Source organism: Lutjanus erythropterus, chromosome 1, assembly GCF_056507025.1.
Source record: "Lutjanus erythropterus isolate fLutEry1 chromosome 1, fLutEry1.hap2, whole genome shotgun sequence".
NCBI lineage: Eukaryota > Metazoa > Chordata > Actinopteri > Lutjaniformes > Lutjanidae > Lutjanus > Lutjanus erythropterus.
The window spans coordinates 44206194-44231239 of NC_139317.1; the positions used below are offsets into that span (position 1 = coordinate 44206194).

General features: G+C 37.7%; 1 protein-coding gene across 1 annotated transcript in view; it reads right to left on the reverse strand.

Moving 5' to 3' along the window:
• LOC146333330 (mucin-5B-like) overlaps nucleotides 1-21963 on the reverse strand; it is a 56011-nt gene extending 34048 nt beyond the window's left edge. Inside the window, exons 1-24 of the mRNA XM_084725407.1 lie at nucleotides 21888-21963; nucleotides 21282-21323; nucleotides 20938-21196; nucleotides 17757-17871; nucleotides 15195-15279; nucleotides 12914-13020; nucleotides 9916-10126; nucleotides 9690-9815; nucleotides 9473-9590; nucleotides 8439-8577; nucleotides 7827-7934; nucleotides 7575-7644; nucleotides 7130-7267; nucleotides 6843-7007; nucleotides 6592-6686; nucleotides 6381-6507; nucleotides 5061-5316; nucleotides 4589-4629; nucleotides 4191-4300; nucleotides 3933-4084; nucleotides 2513-2651; nucleotides 1978-2088; nucleotides 1311-1487; nucleotides 140-379 (exon numbers count right to left, since the gene is read on the reverse strand). Of these exons, the coding sequence (XP_084581533.1) occupies nucleotides 140-379; nucleotides 1311-1487; nucleotides 1978-2088; nucleotides 2513-2651; nucleotides 3933-4084; nucleotides 4191-4300; nucleotides 4589-4629; nucleotides 5061-5316; nucleotides 6381-6507; nucleotides 6592-6686; nucleotides 6843-7007; nucleotides 7130-7267; nucleotides 7575-7644; nucleotides 7827-7934; nucleotides 8439-8577; nucleotides 9473-9590; nucleotides 9690-9815; nucleotides 9916-10126; nucleotides 12914-13020; nucleotides 15195-15279; nucleotides 17757-17871; nucleotides 20938-21196; nucleotides 21282-21323; nucleotides 21888-21963 (3207 nt within the window). The remainder of the gene's footprint in view (nucleotides 1-139; nucleotides 380-1310; nucleotides 1488-1977; nucleotides 2089-2512; nucleotides 2652-3932; nucleotides 4085-4190; nucleotides 4301-4588; nucleotides 4630-5060; nucleotides 5317-6380; nucleotides 6508-6591; nucleotides 6687-6842; nucleotides 7008-7129; nucleotides 7268-7574; nucleotides 7645-7826; nucleotides 7935-8438; nucleotides 8578-9472; nucleotides 9591-9689; nucleotides 9816-9915; nucleotides 10127-12913; nucleotides 13021-15194; nucleotides 15280-17756; nucleotides 17872-20937; nucleotides 21197-21281; nucleotides 21324-21887) is intronic.
• Nucleotides 21964-25046: the final 3083 nt, after the last annotated feature.

Consider the following 25046-nt stretch of genomic DNA (forward strand, 5'->3'; position numbering starts at 1 on the left):
AATCTAACAATACGTACTGATAACATAGGTATAAAATGTGCTATTATATTCATCTTTGTTTTAAAATGAGTTTTTTATGAAAATGTTGCCCCTTTAAAGATTTCCATCAATGTTTGTGTATCCAGGTCACCATAGTTACCTGTGAATGACAGCTCTGGAAGGTGACACTGGTGATGACGCTACACTGTTTCTGGGCCCAGGCTGCTCGGTAGCTGTTGGAGGTACAGGGATCACTGACTAGTTGGGCGTTTGTGCAGCTGGACGAAACCTTCCAACTGTTACCAAATTCCAGAACATCTGCGACTGTCTCCTGAGAGCGTGAGGTGAAGTCATTTTTACTGTTGCCGTCGTAGTTTCCACACAGACCGCAGACTTTACCCTGAGAGGAAGAAACCCAGTGATTGTTGTAAATAAAGTATCCTTTACCTCACAAGCATAAGCAGTTTGGCCTTTTCTTTTGATACCTGTGCAGGGCAGTTTAGAAAGTGTTGATACAGTTGTGTGTAATATTTAGCAAACCCATGGTAACTGTATCCTTTGTTACATTTAACTTTGTTTTGTCTTTAAAAATAGCACAAAGAGCTGCTGCAAATTTGACTCTCCTTTTAGCTCTGTTTTGCCTCCACTAACTCTGAGGCTTAAGCTAGATGTAGTCTTCACTAACTCAAACTTTTCCTGGGTTGATAAGAGCAACCAACACCCAATTATACTGTAAATGTGTGGGGGTGAAACAAATAATAAGCTAAAAAAACAACCCTTTTGCATACATATACTATATGTGTTAATCAATATGCTGAAGGACCACTGTGTAAGATTTATACCAATTAAGATATTGGTATAATATGGCAGAAATGAATTATAAGATTCATAAGTATGTTTTCATTAGTGTATTACTGACTGAAAATAAGAATTATTGTGTTTTTATTACCTTAGAATGAGCCATTTATCTCTACAGAGGCCGCAGGTCATCTTAGATAGAGGCCACCATGTTGTTCTGCAGCATTTCTACAGTAGCCCAGTATGGACAAACCAAACACTGGCTCTAAACAAAGGCTTCCTCCCTGACTTTCATGGGCACTAAAGTTCTCCTGCAATCTGCAAGCTAACCACTAGATGCCATTAAATCCCACACACTGGTCCTTTAATCAAAAAATTTTGATTAAGTGGCATTTTGGAACAAAAGTCCTGATGTGTCTGGGAAGATTCTCATGGTGTAACAATAAGCTGGACTGAACTGAACGGGCTTAGCCAGGAATATTCTTTGTGAAAAAGAAAGTTGTCAGTCAAGACATGCAGACTTGATTGTTTACCTGGAACTCTGGGCTGAGTTTAATGAAAAGACTGGTCTTCTGGTCCCACATGAGCACAAGTCCTGTCTTGATAGACACCACCAGGTAAATACCCATCTTACGAATCTGAGCAGGGAGCACTCTGTTGTTTCCTTTTACCACATGGAAGCTGTCATCTTTAAGTTGGAATTCATTGTCCTGTGGGTCAAAATTAAATAAACATACATTTTATTACTGTGCCATTTAAGTGAGATAAAAAAAAGTAATAATTTATAATCACATTTTTTTTTCTCCAGTTGAAAAGTCACATGTGATGTATTTATGTTATACTGTGAAAACGAACTTATTTATGTTATACTGTGAAATGTGTAATGTTGCACAGACTCAACTCAATAATACTGTAACTATTACTGTGTTATGGGCATTGGTATCATTGCAGGAAAATGAGATGATGAATTGTGTGAGCAAATCAGTTTCAGTTTAATTTGGCTCTATTTTGCATGTTCCCAATCATTTTAACTTAGCAAAGGCATTATACAGCTGATCAATCATAAATTACTAACAGGTTCCAGCCCCAGTGATTGTCTTTTAAGTCACAATACTAGTCCAACCTTACTGTGTTAACTGTGGTATTGTGATCTAGTATTTGAGGCAGAACATGTGGACAGTATAAGTGTGTTGTGTTTACCCCCAGGAATATCTTGATGGTCTTGGAGCAGGTGGTTCCTGTGGTTCCACAAGGAACATTCTCAGTGATTATTCTGAAGGTGCCATTGCCCTGACCAGTGCTGCAGTAGTCCTGAGAAAGACATAGACACAAGATGTAATTACTGGACACCACTGTTCAAGGTCTAATGCTTAATACAACTTTAATGCAGTATCCATTCAGTGTATTCCCATACTCAGTAAGATTTGAGGGGGGCGCCATCCCCCTTGTTAGCAAAATCACCAAAATGTATCCCCTTGTTAACCTGCCATCCCCCTCCCCATCCCTTAGGATCAGAGAGTGCTGAATGTTAGTATAGTCTGCCTAACTCATTTATCATTTATCTGACTGAGGTTTGTGGAAGTAGTGGAATCTATGGTCCCAACCATGGCTCTGAAATGCTCTGTAAATAGATTCATTTGTTGCTCTTCTTCTGCATTTGCTTTGCTACTATGTTGCCAAATCACCCGTGGCTAACATTTTAAATCACTATACATCTGTCCATCTTCCACTTTACCTGCAGGAGCGTGTATCCACACTGTCCACTGAAGGTAAACCTCTTATCATCAAATGTGACGTAGTGACCCTCGCCATAGATCCCACAAACTGCATCACACACTTTGGTGGTACATGTGAACTTCCTGTCTCTGCAGACACTGGGTAGACACACAGCAGACACAAATGTTTAATAATATAAACCTGTGCAGAAAAATCATTAAGTAGCATTTTAATATCTATGGAGGGCGTGTTTTGGGGAGGTTGCTTGTTAGAGAATCATCAGTAGAATTATCTGCATTTTTTGAGCGCACTGGAATACATAAATGCACTCTCACTTCTCTCTTGTATATTTGTCCTCACCACCAGAGTAGCCTGGTCACAGTGAAAACATTTTTTTATGTATGGGAAAATCAGATATTGGTGAAAATCTATTTAAACCCATCTACTACATCAGGATTAGGACAAATTATGTCCTCCCAGAAAAAAAAAACTTAATTATTAGTACTAACATTCTAAATCGATTTTTTCTGTGAAAATCTATTTCACCAAAATTCAGTCATTTATATAATGAAATATATGTAATTTATCAAATGTTTTAGGCTGCTTTACTTTTTGTAATTTCTAAACCTGCTCTAACAATACAAACTAACAATACCTACTGATATCAAAAGAATAAAATGTGCCATTATAAATGTATAATAATAACATATATATTATATGATAATAATTGTTTTAAATTTTTTAATGAAAATATTGGTGCTTTAAAGCTGTGTTTCAGATTTATGTCAACTCAGTCAGATTTTTACCAAAACATGATTTAATCAGGCATAAAAAGAGTTACCTACATCTTAAGGACCCCTGTCTCACGTCCTGGTTTAAAAAAGGTAGGAATACTGCTCAAGCACTGGTAAACTCTATTTTTTGACAAATTCATCAAATAATATTGTTATTAGGTGTGTCTCAACCATACCATGTCAACTCTTTAGCCCCAAAGCTAAATAAGAATTATGGTTTTAGAATGTGTATTTTGATTAACATTAAGAGAACTCTAACCAACTTTAAAAAATAAAATGGCTGCTCATTACAACTTTGAAGTGACATGAGACAATGTAACATTTTGTCAATTATGTCATTCTTTTAAATAAAAATGGAATCAGTAAGAGGCTGACCCATTACACAGTTTAATAGCCAAGAGTTTGATCTTTTAAAAATATATTTCCAGCATAACTGAAGAGTAAAAATCAAACCTACCTAAAAATATGGTTTTGTTCCAATTCTCAAGAATGAGTGACTTACAAAAAATACAAAAAGTAGTTATCAAGTTAATATGCAGTCTGAACTCACTATGTAGGGCAACCTCTGTGAAGAGAATGTATAGTGAGGTCATTTCCATGCAGTTACATATTATACTGGTGTGTATCATGGTGCATTGTACGAACCAGGTGTTGCAGTCCACAGTCAGTGTCTGTCCAGGCTGGTAGACCTTTCCATTGTGCAGACATGGACAGCTGGTCTCATTGACACAGCCTCCTGTTCCATCCATAACCAGGCCACGAGGGCACATACAGCCTGATATACAGCCAGTACTTATCTGTGTCCAGACAAAGTGAAGGTCGAAAAGAAGGTGTGAGCCAAACAAGGATTGTGTTTCTGAATGATTGACTTATGTGTGTGTGTGAGCGCTATGCTGAACATACACAAGCCATGTCCAGGGTACCACAACTCTTCTGACACTCAATCCCAGTGGTCCCAGGTGGAGAAGCGGAGCAGTTGACATAAACCATGGGGGCACGGCATGGTTTTGAGGCTGGGTAATAAATAACAAATTCATGATTAAGCACATTATGATCATATGAATACTTGAACAGTTTTCTTTGATTGGATCTGTTAAAGAATTTAAAATGCTTAGCCACTCAACAGGTCTCTACAATTACAGACTGTCAGTGGGACACGTATTTTCATGGGTTTAACAATTAATAATTTTATAATTCCCAAATTTGAATGAACAGTTAAGTGCAATAGCATTCAAACTGTGTATTGCTATTGAACTACAGGAATCGAAGTATATTCATATGTGCAAACTTACACATTAGTTGTGTCCCTCCTGGGCAGCTGAGAGCTCCTTGTCTGCAGACACTGTGGGAACAGGTATGAGGTGACATGAGAAACACAGTTAACGGCATTTGTCCGTCTCTCCCAATAACATAATGTGATTTCTAGACTGGCTACAATGTCCTCTAACTTGCCCTTAGACTGTCCTCTTGTATTTCAAACAAGTTAACATTAGTTATTAAATAGCAGTTATATGGCTGAGTTCATGTCATTCATAATCTAGTTTGGTTACTCCTATTGCTAGCTCTGCAGTCACACCAGATAAATGAAAATACAAGCTAAGATAGCACTTTTGTCATGTTATATATTTGTAGCATCTGAATTCAATGTGCTGTGATGCTCTCTAATTCCTTAAATGGAACAAAAATACCCTGTTCATTTCAATTTACTGCTTCCTATGAAGTAAGTTAACTGTGTTTATTATTAAACTCTTGATATCACCACACGATATTTACCATGAGTAGCTGTCTATGCTGACAGCCTGTCCAGCAGGAATGATGGAGTCTTTATAGTAACAGGGACAGCTCGCTTTGGGCACACACTTCCCGGCATCGTTCATGTAGGTTCCCTCGGCACAGCCACAGCCGTCCACTGCGGTGAACTTGTGCCGGCAAGAGAAGTCTACTTGGCTGATGGAACGGCAGGTACGACTGCAGGAGGTCATGTTGTAGCTATACACTGTTTCTGATGGACATGATGCACTGAATTTACCTAGTGGGAGAGATAAGAGTGGCAGCATTAGAATTTATCCTCCAGATGAGTCAGATTTCTTATATGCAACAACACAGTCCTGCCATGCTGTGCTGTGGGGTTTGTTCTCAGTTTCTTCTTGTCTGGGCTTGTGTTCTTTGGTACTTGAAGGCCTTGTAGACTTGGTGCAGGATGTTTAAGAAAAAATAGAAATCTAAATGAGAAAAAAGCAATGTGGTCCTGCAGGCTAAAGACTTAAAGCTGGATTAGGCACTTAATTTTGGCATCACTGGGCAAAGTTTCCATAATATCCAAAATCTGAGAGAAAACTATACTGCTGCTCCTCCTCTTGGCTCCATTTCCAGGCTTTAGAAAATCCTGCCTGTGAGACTTTGGACAATCACAAGTTAGTAAGATAGTTGATTCTCGAGTCTCATTCTCACATCATCAGTATTTGACAACCTGGAAATGAAAATCAACAATCCACCATTGTTGAGCCACCAATCCAAAGCATCTGTGATTTGATTACCATGAGACTCAGCAATTAACTATTTCTCTCCTGAATCACTTACTTCACTTTGTTGGTGTTCCTAACTATATTCTCATAATCAAAATACACATTTTAAACTACAATTCTTATTCAACTTTGATTTAGAAGGGCCACAGAGTTGACATGTTATGGTTGTGAATTCCTTTCTGGGAAAAGACTATTTTCTGCCACAGGGCAAGTTGGGAAATTGAAAAAATAAAGCAAACAAAATACATAAATTTCATATACAGTATAGAAATACTTACAGAATACACTTTCACCAAAAAATGGAATTAGAATGTTGGTGTTAATAATTTTTTTTATAGGTTTTTTAATGGTAAGACATGATTTATCCCAATTCTCAACACAGAACAGAACAACTTTTTATTTGCTGCGCTTGGTTTTTGTAACATTTACCCCACTGAATCATTGTTTACTGCTGCAACAAAATAAACGAAAATTTCATAAAATTAAATTGTTCTTGAATTGTTAATGCTGCATGTTATCAGCTGTTTGTTACAAACCCAACCAATATGATCCTTGGTGTTTTACTCACCACAGACAGTCTCCCTCCAGCCGTTGAGCTGGATTCCTGCTGCTGAACAGGCATAGACATATGAGGAGACTGCAGCGCACATGCAGTCCTCACTTTGCTCACAGTTACAGCTGTCATACATGCAGTTCTGTAAAGAGACACAGTAGGCATATCAATGAGGGTCCAGTGGTTTATGTTATTTGTTGTTACAGCTTTGTGTGTGCAGACTTACATCTTTGTATTTGGTGGGGCTAACGACAGAGTGGCAAGGAGCGAACACTCCCTTGGGATCCGTTATTTTGGAGCACCAGAACTTGGCATAACTCTCTGAGACACACAGACATCCAGAATGAAATAGTTACGAAACATCACATGCACTGAAAATGGCCTGGTTAACTCTGAAATGTGGTATGATATAGTTTGATTCATATAGTATGGTTTCATATGGTATGATAAATATTGGACAAGACAGTCTAAATGTACCTTTGTTGATTCCCTGGGTACAGGGGTGGTACAAGCGTCCTGTGATGTCAGGGCAGCTGGCACTGGTCTTCCATGTGTTGCCAAACGCTGCAGCGGTGCCCTCCACAAGCCCACTGATCACCTTGAAGTCATCGCTCACTTTGTCATTGAAGTTTCCACACAATCCTGTCGGATAAAGTGACAGAGGGATAAATGTTTAATGTTTCAAATGACTAATGTTATAAAACTGAAAGTCAAATCGAATACTGGATTTGAAGAATGCTGACATTCCTAATGAGGATCCATACCAGAGGTGGTTCCTTTGAGTGACGCCTGAGCTGAGATGAAGACCTGCATCGTGGGAGACAGCTGGACTATCACTTGTATGCCCACCTTGGTATTTATGACGATGTAGAAGGAAGATGGCATGAAGGCGGTCAGCTCCGCTGCAGCGTCAGGAGACAGTGAAAAAAATCAATGTTACTGAAACTTGTTCAGTTTGGCATGAAAATATACACAGTACTGGAAGCTATTCTCATGTTCATCTTTTTTTTTTGTGGGTCTATCTATCTTTAACATCAACACAAATTCAAAACTCTTTAAACATGTTTTCATTTTTTATTCTAGACTTGAGTGGATAGATTAGGGCTGTAACTAATAACTCTGAACTGACTCTGAAGGTACTTTTTAAAAGCATTTTCACTGTTCTTATAACACGCAGTGTCTTTCTTAATAGAATTTGCAATAACTCACGTGTAAACAGTGGAAGCTGAGAAAGAATCCGGTTCACCATAACACGCCCATTTGACTGGATCTTTAAAACCTGTCAGATTGCGGAAAGGAACATTTTAGTTTAAATTATATTAAACAGTTTTTCAAAATAATTTTTGTATATTTTAAAAAAACTTTTGAAACCCGCCTGGTGAGGTGTGGTGTGAGGATTGCACAACTTGTGTGTGTGTGTGTGTGTGTGTGTGTGTGTGTGTGTGTGTGTCTTGAGCTTACCATAGAATTGCTGTATAAAGACAGAGTTACAGCTCTGAGGCAGGTCCTGCTGGCACTCAGCCCACACTTGACCAGGTCCACCAGTACAGTGTATAAGGCGCCACTACCCTGCAGCAACACACATTAGGACAAATCACAAACTTTAATATTGACTGTAAGACTGAAAACTGGTGACTGTAAAATAAAGATACATTAGATAAAAACATCAACATAAACCATGACATACTGAACTGCGTTACTGTGATTTTATGTGGAGCAAACAACATGTTTCACCTGTGGCTTCTTCAGGTTTGTTCAACAGAATCATATGAGCACTCACAGGTGTGATAAATACACATGGGTCACACGATTAATTATCACAATTATTTCACTTTTCTTTTTCAACATTTACATTAGACTCATGTCAGCATCCACTAACACTGATCTGTTTTACCTCCACTAATAAATATTACATGGGTCTTTTATGCGGCTCATTCACAACATCCCATCATGCAAGTATGGTGAAGTCTCTGTCATTCCCTGAGCATATCGTTTAGCATGAAATGGTATAAGTCTGGTGCACGTGGTGGTATACTAGTAGCATTGCAGACGATGAGGATGAGGAGGCTCTACCTTAGCCAGAACATAGGAGCAGTCCCCATGGAACGTGTAGATTTTTCCATCAAAGGTGTTGATGTGAGCTCCTCCCTCCACAGAACAGATTCCTGGACAGTTCACCTCTGTACACTTCCACTGGCCTTGCTGACACACACTGTCACATGCAAACACATAATCACACACAGACACACACACAAAGTAATCTTATTTTGGCATTGTACTAAGTGTTTGAATTACACCATTGCTTTTTCATTTTAAGTAACATGATTATTAATGATAATGTCTGTAAGAACGACATTACTACATTATTTATGCTACTATGCTTTGAATTACATTTGTGCAAAATCTATCCTTGGAAATTACTTTGCACTGGCTCATGCAGTGTTCGCTGTCAGAACATGTGTACACAGAAAGGAGGGGGATTAAACAGGCAGATTAAGCTGGTTTATGTTGCAGCATATTTCTCAGGCAGTGTTGTTCATGTGTTAGTTCGTGGGGCTGATATAGTGTTGGGGTACGAACTATTTTCTAACATGTATAATGTGTTTAGAAGAAACACTCAACATTAAACAGGCTAATATGAGTTTCTTAATGGTATCTAAGTAGATCTTCATAAATATATTGGTTGGCTGATATATATTGCCCTGATATTGGCCTGGTATGGGCCTATAGAAGATGAACTGGTATCAGCATACATGATTACTGATATGCGCCAATATGAAAAAAAGAATATGCAGAAAATGATGTTTGGGGTGATTTAGATTTAACACAATGGGGAACATTTATGAGGACAAGAGGAGCTCCCTGGCAGGTTCTTCTTGTTTTGCAACCTGCATCTGATTGACTGACAGTATTAAAATATTCAGCAATTGACTGATACTGAACAGTACTCATTTTATTTTTTTTATTTTATGGTATAAGTGGGATAATCAACTTGCAGTTGTGGGTTAAGTGGTTTGAAGTCACTTTACCTCCACATTGTGCCTTCAAACCATTCAACACACACCAACTCATTGATTATCTTTTACATATCTGACACATCATCTTACCAGGATCCACAGCTGAAAGAGAAGGACTCTCCTGACTTATAGACTTTGTTGTTGTGCCGACATGGACACTGTGTCTGCGCAACACAACCAGTTTTACCGATGTCATCGAAGACCGTTCCTGGGGAGGGGAGGAGAGATAAGTATCATTAGTTGTCATGTTCTATGTCAGTGCATGGCATGTGCATGAGATGTTTAAGTGTAAGGTGTGTGTGGATACCGGCGGGGCAGCTGCAGCCATCATGGCAGTGGCTGTCACATGTCTGGCTGGCCTGAGGGGTGGAGCAGCTGTCAACACATGAACTGGTACACTCCATGAACTCCATGTTGTATGGACATGTCTTATCTGTGGAGAGAAACACAGTGACAGACAAACAATTCTGCAAAACGCAAGGCAAACGGCACTGTACCCACAACAGGGCCAAAACATTTAAATGAACCCTTACGGCAAAAGGTTGCATTCCTCCATTGTTGGGGCGTGCCACCTGCATGAACACACTGTCTGGAGAACTCTGAGATGGTTTTGCAGAGGATGGAGGGTGTGTTTTCTTTAGAGTTGCACATATCAGCCATACAGGCTTTACTGAATGAGTCCACATCCAGTAGATTTTGGCAACTGCTGAACGGAGCCCCATAGAGAATCTGGTCACAGAATTGCTGAAAAAAAATGAAAACACTAAATCAGTCAATGAGTTATAAAAATCCATTTCAGAAGTTTTAAACGCATAAAGTTCCAATATGCCATTATATCAGACAAGCAGTATGGGAACATTTTATAATTTTTCTGTTTTTTGTTTTTTTTTTACATTTGAAAACTGGTCACCATTTATTTCAGTTGTTTAGGAGACTCTGTAGTGCCATTTTCCTGTGAAACTCCAGCAGTGTATTGTGGACTAAAAAATAAATGTGATAATGACAGGAAAACAGTAGAGAATCTCTTTGCTTTTTTGCCTTTATTTAGACAGGACAGCTGAATATATGACAGGAAAAAGGAGAGAGAAAGGGGATGACACACAGCAAACGTGCTGCAGATGGGAATCAAACCGTCAGTCGCTGCAGAGGACTGTTAGCCTCAACACATGGTGCGCACGCCCTACCAACTGAGCTATAGGGGCATCCCTAACCTAAAATCTTTTCTCTCATGGACAGGTGAAAAAAGGGTTTTCTGGAATAATCTTTGTAGGTTCATTAATCCTCTTTTCATTTTTGAAATGGGTGGTTCTCATCTGTCAAAACAGGTGATTTTTGGCTGCGAGATTGAAATATATATATGTATATACATATATATATATATATATATATATATATATATATATATATATATATATATATATATATATTATATAATATATACATATATATATATATAAATACTCCTGGCATTCTCTTGGCATTTTCCCCCCACCTGATCTATTGCTGAAAAAAGGAACTTTAATCCTAGCAAAACCATTTTTGTCACCTCTTGAAAATGGATCCCATTATTTGTTTTCTCACAAATCTCTCAGGGCCTACAGTATGTGTGTGAATTATTTGGTTTGCATGTGTTGCTTTACACACCTTACATCTCTCTCTCTCTGCTCTACCAAACTTCAAATTAGTAATATATGTATTAAAACGTGCTTATTGTGTGTTTAATGAAATAAAGAGTTGATTAACTACCTGCTTTGCAACATTTGATTGAAAATACAGTTATTATATTTGTTATTAGATTGCTGATGAACTATACTGTATCTGGGAATCGTATTTACTGACAACACCAATCATAAAACAGTGTGGTGTGAATAAATCACAGTTAGTCCTCCCACGGCCGCCAAGTTGGCATTATGGGAAAAATATAAACACGTAGAAGTTTAGAGCTTTAAATATTAACATGGTGCAGCACAAGCACAAGCTTGGCCCGGATAAAGCTGTGAACTGAAGTAAGCGTTTACTGTAATTCCGCTACTTTGGCGGAAACTGGACATGTAGCTAACTAATTAATTTTTTAAATTAATGGCGCAGTTGCAATTACCTACAGTTAAATATTACTCTCTCTCTAAAGCGTGTTACCTTTGCCTTACCTGTGAATAGAAGAAGACTATAGAGGATAGCAGACAGTTTACATATACTGATATGAAATATTAGGGGAAGCACTAATTAAGTGCGCATGATGTACAAAAGCAGCAGTGAATGGAATGGGCGCCTTAATTAGTATAACTGGTAACACCTGTTTACTTCACTATTCAAAGTGACGACTGTTAAAAAGCTCTATTCCCCGGTCTATAAGCTCATGTTACCCGACTCTATGGTGGTGCAAGACAGTCCAGGAAATGTGAGCTTGCGTTTCATAATATTCTAAAATAAATTGTACATCATATAATTGTTTATAAGCCGCTGAAACGCTTAGTTGACATGTCTAGCTAGCATCGCCCGTGGTTTTCTTCTACCAAACCCAGGCAGATAAAGTAGCTTACAGGTAGGAGCCCTAGTTCTTGCTGCCCTCTGGTGGTCGCGAGTATTAACAACTCCTATCAGTGATCAAGGGCACTGATAAAAATTTGATAATATAGCAGCATTAGAATAGCCTACACGGAAGAGGATGAGGGCCTAATATAATCTAATTAATTGTATATATGTATGTTTATGTATTTATTTGTTTCTTTGTTTACTCATTAACATTTATTTATTATTATAATTCTTGAGGTAAAAATTATTAGTCAGATTTTGGTTTTAGAAAAAAGACAGTTCTGAGGTTAAGTTCTGAATAACTCAGAACTCAAATGGAATTTTCACAAGAAACCCTGCTACTAATCCTGGGGCGGATCTAGGGATTCAGGGAGATTCATGGGGTGGCATGGAGACTTTAAGAGGTGGCAAATAGTAAAAAAAATGTAAATTTAGTCACCAACAATAACATATATCAATATTTGCTTGGAAAAGCCCCCAAATTAAAATATTGTTGTGGCACTTGAGCAACCAATTGAATAGGAATATCTAAATGTGGCAATAAAAAACAATAAATTGTTTTATTTTCATATCTTGAAAGATTTTTCCACATGTCTGTTTTGTTTGTTTTTCTGACTATAAACCCACAATTCTGGCTTTACTGATATAATTCTGATTTAATTTTCATAATTCTGATTTTAAACTCTACATTTGTCACATGTGGTACTAAACCTTTTCTGTAAAACTAATATAGGTATGTGTGCATTAATAAGAGACTTAAAGCAGACAATTAAATCCCCCATTCCCCCAGCAGCCTAACTAATTACTTTTATATACAATAACGGGTGAAGCAGCTCAGTTACTTTTGCAAGAAGCAGCCAGTAATTGTAACTAATTACTAAATTTCAGTTACTTGCCCAACACTGTAGATAAGACAGGGCATCTTGTCCTTCACATATGTGCCTTAATGAGATGTTTAATGTAAATGTGTTTGGAGTATGATAGAGAGTGAAGCGTTACCTTACTGCCACAGCTAATGACTGGCTTGAGATCAGGCTCTTCACAGGTCTCTGTCGGCTTATTCACCTTGTACGTTTCAGCGTAATCTTGCACAGACAGCAGAGCTCCTATACAGCACAATACAGTACAGTCAGTCACACAGCAATGACAATGGTATGATTTTCAACACAGTCCTTATCACCAGTTAAGTAAAAATTTTCAATGCATATAAATATTTTTCAAAAAATTATTTTCAAATGTGTTATTGCAGACTTTTATTTGTTAGGTACAAGTCAGCCTCAAGTAAACATCCTTGCAATTGGCACAAGTTCCTAGAACTTGAAATAGAATTTGTTTGGGTTTTTGTGCCCTGAGGCTGAACTCAGTGAGTTTTTCTCAAAGTGTAGTGCTCCTGACAAGCTGCCTAAGGTATTAGGTCAGGGATAACTCAGTTAGGTAAATAGTGAGAAAAGATTTGTAGAGTATAGTACAGGTTGAACTGAGGTATAGTGCTTTCACCTGAGACAGAGTAGTTGCAAACTCTCCTTTTCAGGAATGCAGAGGTTGTGAACTTTCAAAAAATGTAAACCGGCTGCAAGAATTGCAGCGTCAACTTGCTCTACAGTTTCAAATGAGGGTCAAATTAAGTGTCTTTTTGAGGAGGGAAATAGTGAGGGAGGCCAGCAACAAGCCCATGGACCTTTAATGATAGGCTCTCATGTCGGACAGCACTTTGATGCAACTGCTGGCTGGGAGATTCACCAGTCACAGCTTTATAATTATTAAAAAGGCCACATGATGTCATGGTAGCAAGGGCTGAAACTGAAATAGACAAATCACCAGGACGGAACTGTTGCCAAAGGTGTCTCTGACACCTGACATGGGTGAGTGCTTATGCCTGCAATTATTTGGGAATTTATAAATCAGTTCATCAATTAATAAACCAATTTTCACTTTGATACAAAAAGACACTGATCAAAACTTCTTGGTCGTTTATGGCTCACATAAATCTCTGTGGTGTTCCCCAAGGCTTAATCCTTGTACCTCTGCTGTTCTCAGTTTACACCTGTGAATTACATTCTCCTCAGACACAAATTTAAAAAAGTGCACTATAGATATATTACCTGGGTGTATACTTCTATATGTATATATGTACATAAATAACTGTATCTTATTTTATTTTATTCTATACTTTATCCTGTTCTAGTCTTCATTTAATTATCTGTATATGTGTGTATCATGAAGGGACTACAACTTTCTTTTCGTTGTGCAACCCTGTGTTGTATAATGATAAATAAATTACCTTGATATCAAAGTATTGAATTTATCACAAAAGGTTATACTTTAAAATGAGGGTCCATTAAATAACATTAGTAATGCAGTAATAACTATTAACTAACAGTTAATTAATAGTTAACTATTGTGTGCAGTAATCATTTACTAATGTGTTTGTGTTATCTATGGTATTCATTCATATATTATTTGATAGTTCATAAAAATGTTTGCATGTTAGCATGCTATGTTAGCAACATTAGGTAATACTGTAATAAGCATTTACTAGCAGTTAATTAATGCTATAATAAGCATGAGGTAACTTAACAAATTTCATTTGCTGATTTATTTAAGGTTTACATTGTCAATTAGGGTACTAAGGTCTAAGTTAAGGCACAAAGTTCACAGCTACATCATTCCATTAAATTCAAAGCATTTTTATAAATGTTTATTTAAGGGTAATAATTGTCCACTGATGTGTCCATCCTCCAACTTCTAACTTATTTTTGGTAAAAGCTGAGATCCCTGGACAAAATTTGTGACCTACATGCAGAAGTTTACTTCCTTTATCTTCATGTAGATGTTCATTAACTTATAGCCTAACCTATAATTTTTTGTGCATGTTATATAAGCTTTGCTCAACCGTAATTAAACACATATTAATGTGTTAATACAATCCCTTATTGTAAAGTTGAAAACATCTATTCCTTACACACTTTATGAATGCATAAGGATGCTGAGAAAGCATTACTATACCATAATTAACCATGTAAAGTGTTACCAAAAAACATCCTAGTTATATCCACTGTGATCCATGAAAAATTCAGCAAAACACAGGACATTTTTGGTTCGCTGCCATGAACGTAGCAGGCCTTATACTAAGAAGACAGTTCATTACTCTTAAACACCACACTGATAAGTGTCAATGTGAAATCAGTTCTTGCAGGCTGTATACCAGTTTCTTTTGAGTGTTCAATGTAAACATGACTACAATATGCAGTATATTTTCACAGCGTAAAAAGGATCTTACCATCTTTAATAAGATCGTTGTCTATGCCATCAAAGTTTCCACACAGTCCACATATCTGGCTCCGGTATTTTTCGTCTATTTCAATCTGAAAACACACCACAAACACACAGTAGTTATTGGGCAAATCACATGGTAGTAATTCATCATTTAATAAAGCAGGTTTTGATGATTTCAACACTATTAATAAAAGCTTGACATATGTCATTTTTCATGTAATCCATTTTGGAATTTGAGTAGATCATAATCAAATTCACATCACAACTTTTTCTGAGGTCATTGGAATTTTAGGATCTAAACAGATGCTCTAAATCAGTGATACTCAACTTGTGGTCTGTGGGCCAATAGTGGTCCTGGTTGGCCCTCCAATCACTTTCTATTTCATAATGAAAATAAACTGATGTTTGCTAATGTCCCTGGGCTGTTACTTAGAAAATTGTATATTAATCTACAAACACTAAAAGAGCTTAAATGCGCTGTTCTTCCTGTGTCCAGTAGGAGCACTTTATGCTCCAGCTGTTAGAGATGCACAAAGATGCTATTATCTGTATCTTACAACCTACACAATTATCTGTCCCTGTTTGAATAGAATACCAGAGGTGGGAGTGTTTTATACCATAAGTCATGTTAAATTGAACAAATGTTGTATTTTCTAACCTAATATTAATTCCCAATGCAATTGTTGTGACTTAAATGCATCAGGTAGATTTAATATTGGCATATAATAAATAATGACATATCATCCTCATACTGCATATTTCATCTCTTTCTCTTTTTTACTTTTAAACCAACTGAGTATAAACTCAGCCTCACCACCACCCTTTTAAATGACAAAAAAAAAAAAAAAGGTTTATAAATCAAAAGATTCTTTTTTTTTTAAATTGTAAAGATATAATCAAGTATCCTTCAGCTGAGGGGAATAATCTTGGCTGTGGCTGTGTTTGGTGCTTTGGCAGTGTCTGGTTTGGTTATCACAGGAGAGTCAAGCATTTGTTTTCCAGCTAGTGCGTGATCTGTTTAGTCTGAAAACAAAGAGAAAATATTTGAATTGTCAAGCATCAACTAAGCTCAAATATTATGCCTACTGCCTGATGCCGTCCATCCCAGTGTAATACCAGGAGTTATTAATGTGTCGCACCCAACCACAGCAAATACAATTCTGTTTACATATTTTCCTAATATTCCAATTATATTAATCTCCAGTGAGGAAATCTTTTAGTCTCATCCATCATCATGAAGTAAAGCACTCAGCCACATGTTTACTTAAAGCAGCAACATTTGCATTGTGGTTTTCAGGCTAGGGTTATATTGTTTGCTTATCTCTCTGGGGCATAATGCACAAACTTACACAGTGACTCACTGCTGCTATGCAGTGAGAATTGATCAATATTTATCAGCTTCTCCCTGACACCTCAGCCATGGAGGATATTTTTTTTTAAGTCTAATTTGTTTTCCACGAAAACAGATCTCAGTGAGATTTGAAGAACTGATTTTGGAGTGGATAATGATATGATATGATATGATATGATATGATATGATATGATATGATATTTATAAAGTAAAAGTGAACATGTATGGTTTATTTGGCAGAAATGGTCTTAATTCCTATAAGGACTCAAGATTTAGATCACATGCATTACAGCAATATGATACTTTTAAATGCTCATAGCTCAATAGTCAAAGCTCTCATATGTCACCAGTTTCATCATTTAAAAGTCAGTGACCAGTGTGAATTAAAACGGAATTTGAAAAGATAAATTTATGTAACTTTGTAATGATTCAGTTTTTCACCATGGCATAAGGATATCTGTAGAATTGTATGGGGATAAAAGTTGGTGGGCCACCTACATGGAATATCTGATGGTCACAGAGTAACTTCTTGTGGCCACAAGCCATCAGGCCACTGTTAACACTGAACCCTGGGAATGTTTGAATATATTGTACCAGGACAAGTCAACCGTAAAGAGGGTGGTGATAAATATCAGTGGTAATTATGTTTGCCCTTTGTTGGTCTGACTGTCCTTTTAAAAATGTCTGAAAGCGTGGACGGCCGCTCACTGCTTATCTTGTTGCCTAAATTATTCAACTTATTCAGTAGGTCTGCAGACAGCCATGAGGTTACTAGTTTAATGAGCCGATTAAACATCATTGGCTGTTTTCATCACTTATCAAGCTTTTAATAACTTTTGGACAACAATGGAGTCCTGATAAGTTTTATCAGACTATGGCAATACAGACAATACTTGTTAGAAAGATAAGCTTATTGTTGGTTTAGGTCTTTTCATGGGATTTGTTGATAATATTAATAAAACGATAAGATAACATCTGCCTTATCCTTTAAACAATTAAAACAGCTTAACTTGAGTTTCTAGGTATGCATATGCATACATGTGCAGAGACAGACTCGTGCAGGGGAGTCAGATCCTGTTGAGTTGTTTACAGCAGACGCACAATGTGTTTTATCAGTGTGTTTAAAACCCGAAAATACACCTGAGCACACAAAACCGAGGACAGACGTGTGTGTGTGTGTGTGTGTGTGTGCATATGTGAAGGTGTGTTTCATACATCCAGGGAGTCGTCCATGTTCCAGATGGTTTTGATCCCCAGCTTTGCAGCCATTGTGATACTAGATGTGGTACCCTTGACAGTCACTCCGAAAGTGACATATGGCAGAGGAACACTGCGGTAAACACAGAGAGGATGATTGTTAGACACATTAGACAGTCTCCAGTCTGCAGAGTGATGCAGGAGGTTGGACAAAAACGTCTGTAAGGAAGGGATAACAGTGAGTAGGTCATTATTACAAACAGGACTTGTATCACCCTACTTAATATAGCTTCTTACTACAAAAAAATGATTTGCTATTTATCTATCGAGACTGTTTTGGTGTGAGTTGCAGAGTTTTGGAGATATCTGCTTTCTTAAGAATATAATGGAACTAAATGGCACTTGGCCTGTTTTGAATGTCTAGTTAAGAGTAAGTAGTTCTGGTAGTAAGTACTGCAGAAAGAAAAAAGTTCTTTAATTAAACTACTCGTACCAAGGTGTGTGGATTATCTTGATTAACTAGGTCATTAAAAAAAGACACTGGTTTTGAATTTTTCAAATGTATTTTTTGTACTTTATGCATCACAAGCTAAGTGCTCTCCATACCCATTATATTTGAGAAAAGATAGACATCTCTAAGTCCAATATCTCCAAAACTCTACAACTCAGAGTCTTTGATCAGGGTTGAGTAACATGTAATTGACCAATCAGAACTGAACATTCAACAAAGCTGTATAATAGAAGCTAGATAACTTTGTCTGACTGTCATTTGCTTTGCAGGAGGCATGAAGGTGATTGATCACAAATCTGGAAATGTCTGCCCTCAGGGTAGTGTCTGTCGATAAATAAAACCAAAAAACTGAGCTAAAGGAAGATTAAAGCTGTGCAGAGCTGCAGAGGTGAGTGAGAGATCCCCATGATGGGTAAAGGGTGATTTGATTGAATTTGATCTTCATATCAAAAATGTATCAACTCATGCTTAAACTATGACATTAAACAAACAGTGACTGAGAGGTTTGAAGTAGTTTGTTTATGGTAAGACTTTTCTGCTTATGATAACTCCTGAAGTGTGACTTTGCTTTCCTACTGTCCACACAGCCTTTGTTTGCACTCCACTTTACCACAGCATAAACAAAAAAATATATAATCAATTTTTAAATATTTAGACACCCCAGCAATGTGAAGAAGCATATCCACGACTCATACTAAACACTGAGAAACAGTTGAGTCATTAAAGACAGACCGACAGTCCGGACACCATTTACTCTTCATAAAATGTTGTGATGCTTTTCAAGCTTTGATGCTGCTGCTGCTCCTACACCTCTCTGAAAACAGCTTTTCCTCTCTTGTGGCAAAAATCAAAGACAAAGTGTCAGGTTGAGGAACGGAGACAATCTGCATCAGAGTCATCATCTTTAAGTGAGAATGCTGCAACATACACGTCATCTCTTGCTCTGATCAGGGTGAGAAAATATTCTACATCGGTGGTTTCCAACATTTGCTACTTGACTTCAAAAAATGAAAGGTCATCAACACCAAACATTTGTTTTGTTCCAAATGTTTTCAGCTGAACTGTTAGAAAACTGGGTGCAACTGCATAAATTAATTACTTACATGAAACTGGCCTATACAAGAGGCTGTGCAACTATACTAACTTGTAGTTTATTGGTTACTTTAAAGGAACAGTTCACTCCAAAATCATTTTCCCCCTGGCCTGTAGTGCTGTTTATCCATCTAAATTTTTTTGGTGTGAGTTGCAGAACGTGGGGGATATAGAGATGTCTGCCTTCTCTCAGATGTAATGGGACCAAACAGCACTTGGCTTGTGGTGCTCAAAGAACCCCCCAAAAAACTGCAAAATCCAAAAATCGTGACCTTTTTCTGACTTGCTATTAGAAAGAAAGTACTTCTGGTAGATTCTACTAAAGAAAGAGAGTAGTTCCTACCTGAAAGTGCTCACAACATGGTCTGAGGATTATTTTCAGTATGATTTCTGGAAAGAGTCATAAATGTTGAGTTCAACAGTATTTTTTGGTGCTTTGAGCACCACAGCGTTAGTGCCGTCTACTTCCATTTTTTAAAAAATTATTTATATCTCCAAACTAGGCAACTCACACCAAAACTGTATAGATGGATACAGACCTGAGGAATAATAAACATCAGATAATATTTTTTTTTATAATATGAACTGGAATATTCCACAATCTTGTGGCCCTTTGGCAACTGCAGAGGTACCTCATGGGTACAACTAATATACTAAATACTAATTTAATCACTAACTTTTATGTGACTGGTATGGATAACACACTCAATTATTAATCACCAATTACTAATCAATTATTAATCTTCTTTGTACAGTGAATGTGAACTTCAACCCTCCGGCAAATAGAAATATCTAGAAGAAATCCTATGTCACAAGTGCTGTCAAGGTAATTAATGAAAACAGGATCCGGTAGACTAGGATCTAGGGTGGTGCTGCTGACTTTGCTGCAGTCGATTAATGTGATATAGTCTAGACTTGTGTATTTTGAGTTGCATTTTTTATGAAGAGTGTAAAGAACCTTAACTCATGGTCAACTTACTTTTTTTTTTTTTTTTTTTAAGTTTTCACCCGTATGTCACACTCTTTCTCAGTGAAGGTGAGGGTGACGGTGAGTTGAAAGCTTCAGAAAAACCGGCCCTGATTTGTGGCAGGTTGTGGCATATGTAATCATTAGATTTGTGTACATGGACATGACTTTGACGATATTTTTTGTGAAAGTCCGCACAATTTTCAAAATCATACAGATGTCAATTGTTGTCAATGTTGATCATTTTAAGGAAGTACTTATTTCAGCCTAAACTGAGATCTTTTCTTTAAACAGATTGTTTGGTGACTCAAACTACCAAAGACCTTTATTTAGAAGGTGTAATCAGATTGTGTATATTCATTTAATTATATTTTTTTTATGTTAGATTTTCTGGCTATTTCACGAAGTTAGTTTCTGTTTGATTTGTCAAACTACTACTACTTTCCACTACTTAGTTTGTCCCTTTACTACTCAACATAAAGAAGGAACTTTCAAGATTAGCTCATCCTCCAATACACTGGATGCATATATTTGATCAAAACAAAATTCCATTCATCTAAACCAGACTCTCAGTCTGTACAGCACACACAAGGTCTCAGGACACTCAGACTGATCTGGACTGAACTTACGGCTTGCCATCGATAACCACTGAATCTTTGGAGAGCTCCACCACAGAACCGTCCAGCTTCATGACGATGTTGGTGATGGTGGGGATGCCACTGACTATCTCACGCCTCATCTGGATGTTGAATTCCTCGAAGGAGCCTTGACACTGCGATGCCAGGATGTGGTTACAGGTGGAGGACAACTGGAAGAAATTTCCGTCAAAGGTCTTCCAGTGATAGTGTCCCCAAGTCGTGCACACTCGGCCAATGTGAGATGAATTAGCTGCAACAACAGTGACATATTAAGCTACAGGATTTTCTAGCTGACAAGAAAAGCAAAGATCTATGTTGTGAATTTGCACAGTTACCTGTAGTCAGTCTCAGTGTGTTTACAGTGGGGATGACGTTTACTGCAGTAAAGAGAAGAAACAGTCATGTTTTAATTTAGACATCTTCCCCTCAGTATGCAGTATGTATCAGATATTCTGTATTAGCTTGTTCTGACACTTCACTGAAGCGATATGATGCTTACACTGACTGAAAACTCCAACTCAAGATGTCATAGACACAATTCATTCACAGGAAACTACTGTATATCTTTAAGGGCCAGTTCACCCTAAAACCAAAAACACTTATTTTTTTCCCTTGGCCTACAGTACTTGTTTATCCAGTTTGTGTGGATTGTAACAGTAACGGAAGTAGGTACTCGAACAATTTGAATAACTTCAAATAACTTTAAAATACATAAACCAACTTAAATAAAACAATATCTTTGGAGTTTACAAAAGGGAAATGAAATCAAAGGAAATACAGAAGTTATCAAGATGAGATAAAACATCTAAATTCACATTGAGCACCATACACCAAAATGTTCTATTGTAACACCTAAGTCCTCCAGTCTTTGACCTGTTCCAGTATCTTATAGTGTATCCAGTGAGTGTGAAGCTGTGAACAGTTTTCAGGTCATCACTCACCAGTCTGAGTGAGTGAGCCGACCAGCAGCGTCAGGTAGATGAGCCATAATGCGGGTTGGAGTCCTGTGGTCCCCATGTTGCTCCTGAGGACTGAACCGCTATGAGGGCTCACCTGAAGGACTTTAGCTTTTATAACCTGCCGATCGAGGTGGAGCCACACCAGTTCCTTCAGGTAAGAGAGAGAGAACGTGTGTGAGGCAGTTACTATTTGTTTGTTCAGCCAACATCATGCATCACTCCCTCAAGCAGCAAATTCACCCTACAGACCTCTGATGAAGTACAGAACCACTATGATGGGTTAAATGGCTTGTTACGATGGAGGTTTTCTCCAGTTGTGTAATTAAAGGTTAAGAAAAGATTCTGATTTCTGTACAAAAAAAAAATCAATGCTGACTTCAATATTTGACCAAGACCACTATCCTTTCCTGATCTTAAAACTGCACCTGTGCACCTGCGATGGAAGATATGAAGCCTGTATGTGGTTGTTTGTCCGTAACTATAACTAATAGTTGCCTTGACAGACTTTGTGGCAAGTTACTTCTGATTGGCAGGTAAAACATAATTAATTTTCAATGAAAGTGGTCATGATTATTTTCTGAATATCTGTATCACAGATAATTATTTAAAAATGAATCACGTTTAAGTTTAATGATCTATTTTTTGCAAGAAACAAACACTCATCAGGTGAAAGAATGGTACAGACAGTTCCACTGCAGCATATGCAGGGCCTCTCTTTGATAGGTAGACATCGCTCAAGGATCCAAGTCCCTTCTTGGCAGTTTCTTTAATAAAGCACATTTAAAGTAATATTATGGTAAAAAACCTTAAAAGTAATTGTTTTATTCTGTTTTTGTACTTTTTGTATGTGTGTGTGAGTCATCATGGCAAAGTGTGGCCCTGGAGACAACCACTGTGGCAGGAACTATGACAGAAATGGTTTTGAATACTCTGCCAGGTGTTTATATGCCTGTGGACTGATTTTTATCAATGCAATAGAGTCACATCTGTGCAGTCAACACTTTTTATCTTCTCCACCCACATTTATCCTGCTGATCCAGGGATTGAACTGGATTACTGCATTGGGACCTGGGATCCCAGTGCAAATCTCATGGCAGTGGTTGGTTTAACTTTGCAGCAGGCAGGAGTGGGAGGTCAAAAAAAAGGCTACAAGTCCTGGAAGTCTTTCTCACAAGTTTTAGTGAGTTTTCCAACTTCTTCCTCTCCCTGTGATGTTCTAAACAGTTTGTTTGACCCTCTCTCTTGCTTTGTATTTTTTTTAAGAAAGTTGTTTACAGCAAATACACAAAGTCTCTGTAGTGAGTAGATGTGAATAAGTTTATTTTATTAAGTAAACAGAACTCCCTCTGCACAGCCAGTATAAGGGATCAGGTATTGGTTGGTCACAGGAACATCTCAGGTAAAAACATCAACATAAACTACTACAACACATTTCGCCTGTGGCTGCTACAGGTTCACCCAACCAGTCAATCAAGGTTGAGCAAACAAGAATAAGCAACTGGCAAAATGCGATGTTCACTGTAAATAAATCCACAGTAAAGTCATTTCAGAGTTTGGTGGTTTATGTTGATGTTTTTACATTTATTTTATTGTCCCACTGAATAAGTGTAATTATGCACTAGAATTAAATTTCATCAGAGTACTATATGCATCTCTTTATCAGTATCACAGAAATACACTGCCCTGCCAAGAAAAAAGTCACCACCTGGATAAGCAAATAGATAAGATCCTTATCCACTGGATATTTACTGCAGTGATTAATATGTTTCAGCTGACAATAAGTTATTTAACCCTAACTGATGCAGTGAGGAGCTTCTCACTTCTTAAACAACCATGTCAGAAGACATATCCTGTGGTTGTGGAAAAGATGAGATTCTGTTTCTGATGAAAAAATTTAAAATTGGGTTAAGAACTGTCTGACACATAATTAAAACCTGGAAGGATGGTGAACCATCATCTGCCAGGAAGAAATGTGGTCGGAGATCACTTAAACATTTGGTGAAATCAAATCATAAAAAAATCAACAGTAGAACTCATGGCTATGTTTAATAGTGAACACAAGAGCATTTACACAAGTGCTATGCCAAAAGAAGTCAAGGGATTGGGACTAAACAGCTGTGTAGCCTTAAGAAAACCACTTATCAGTGAGTCTAATCGGAATAAAGACTTCAGTTTGCTGGGAAGCATAAAGATTGGATCAATGGAAAAAGGTCATGTGGTCTGATGAGTCCAGATTGACCCTGTTCCAGAGTGATGGGGGCATCAGGGTAAGAAGAGAGGCAGATGAAGTGATGCTCCCATCATGCCTAGTGCCTACTGTACAAGCCTGTGGGGGCAGTGTTATGATCTGTGGTTGTGTCAGTTGATCAGGTCGAGGTTCAGCAACATTATGTGTCCAAAACTGAGGTCAGCTCACTACTGAATATAATGAATGAACAGGTTTTTACATCAATGGATTTTTTTCTTCCCTGATGACACGGACAGATTCCAAGATGACAATGTCAGGATTCATCAGGCTCAAACAGTGAAAGAGTGGTTCAGAGAGCATGAGACATCATTTTCACTCATGGATTGTCCACCACAGAGTCCAGACCTGAACCCCATTGAGAATCTTTGGGATGTGCTGGAGAAGACTTTACACAACAGTCCAACTCTCCCATCATCACAAGATCTTGGTGAAAAATGAATGCAGCTCTGGACAGAAATAAATGTTGTGACGTTGCGTAAGCTTATCACAATGATGCCATGGTGAATGTGTGCCATTTTCAAAGCTAAATGTAGTCCAGTGAAATATTTGAGTGTGTGACTTTTTATTTTTGGCCAGGCAGTGTATAATGTGTTTTCTCCGTGGGACACAAGAAGACACAAAATCAATGGGGGTATTACTGTGTGGGCAGTAATGTTCAGAAATCCTGCACTGGGCTCTAAATTGACCCGACAACCTTTCAGTCACAAGCTTGCTTCTCTCATCTTTAGGTCACTGCTACCCCATTCATTTTAAGTCATGTATAACTGTCTCACAGTTTTAATCATTACCATCCACTCTGGGAAATTAGATAAAATTTCACCTTGTGAGAATGTATGTGTGTGTCATCATGGAAAATGTAGTCCTTGAGACATCTACTGTACCACAGAAGTGGC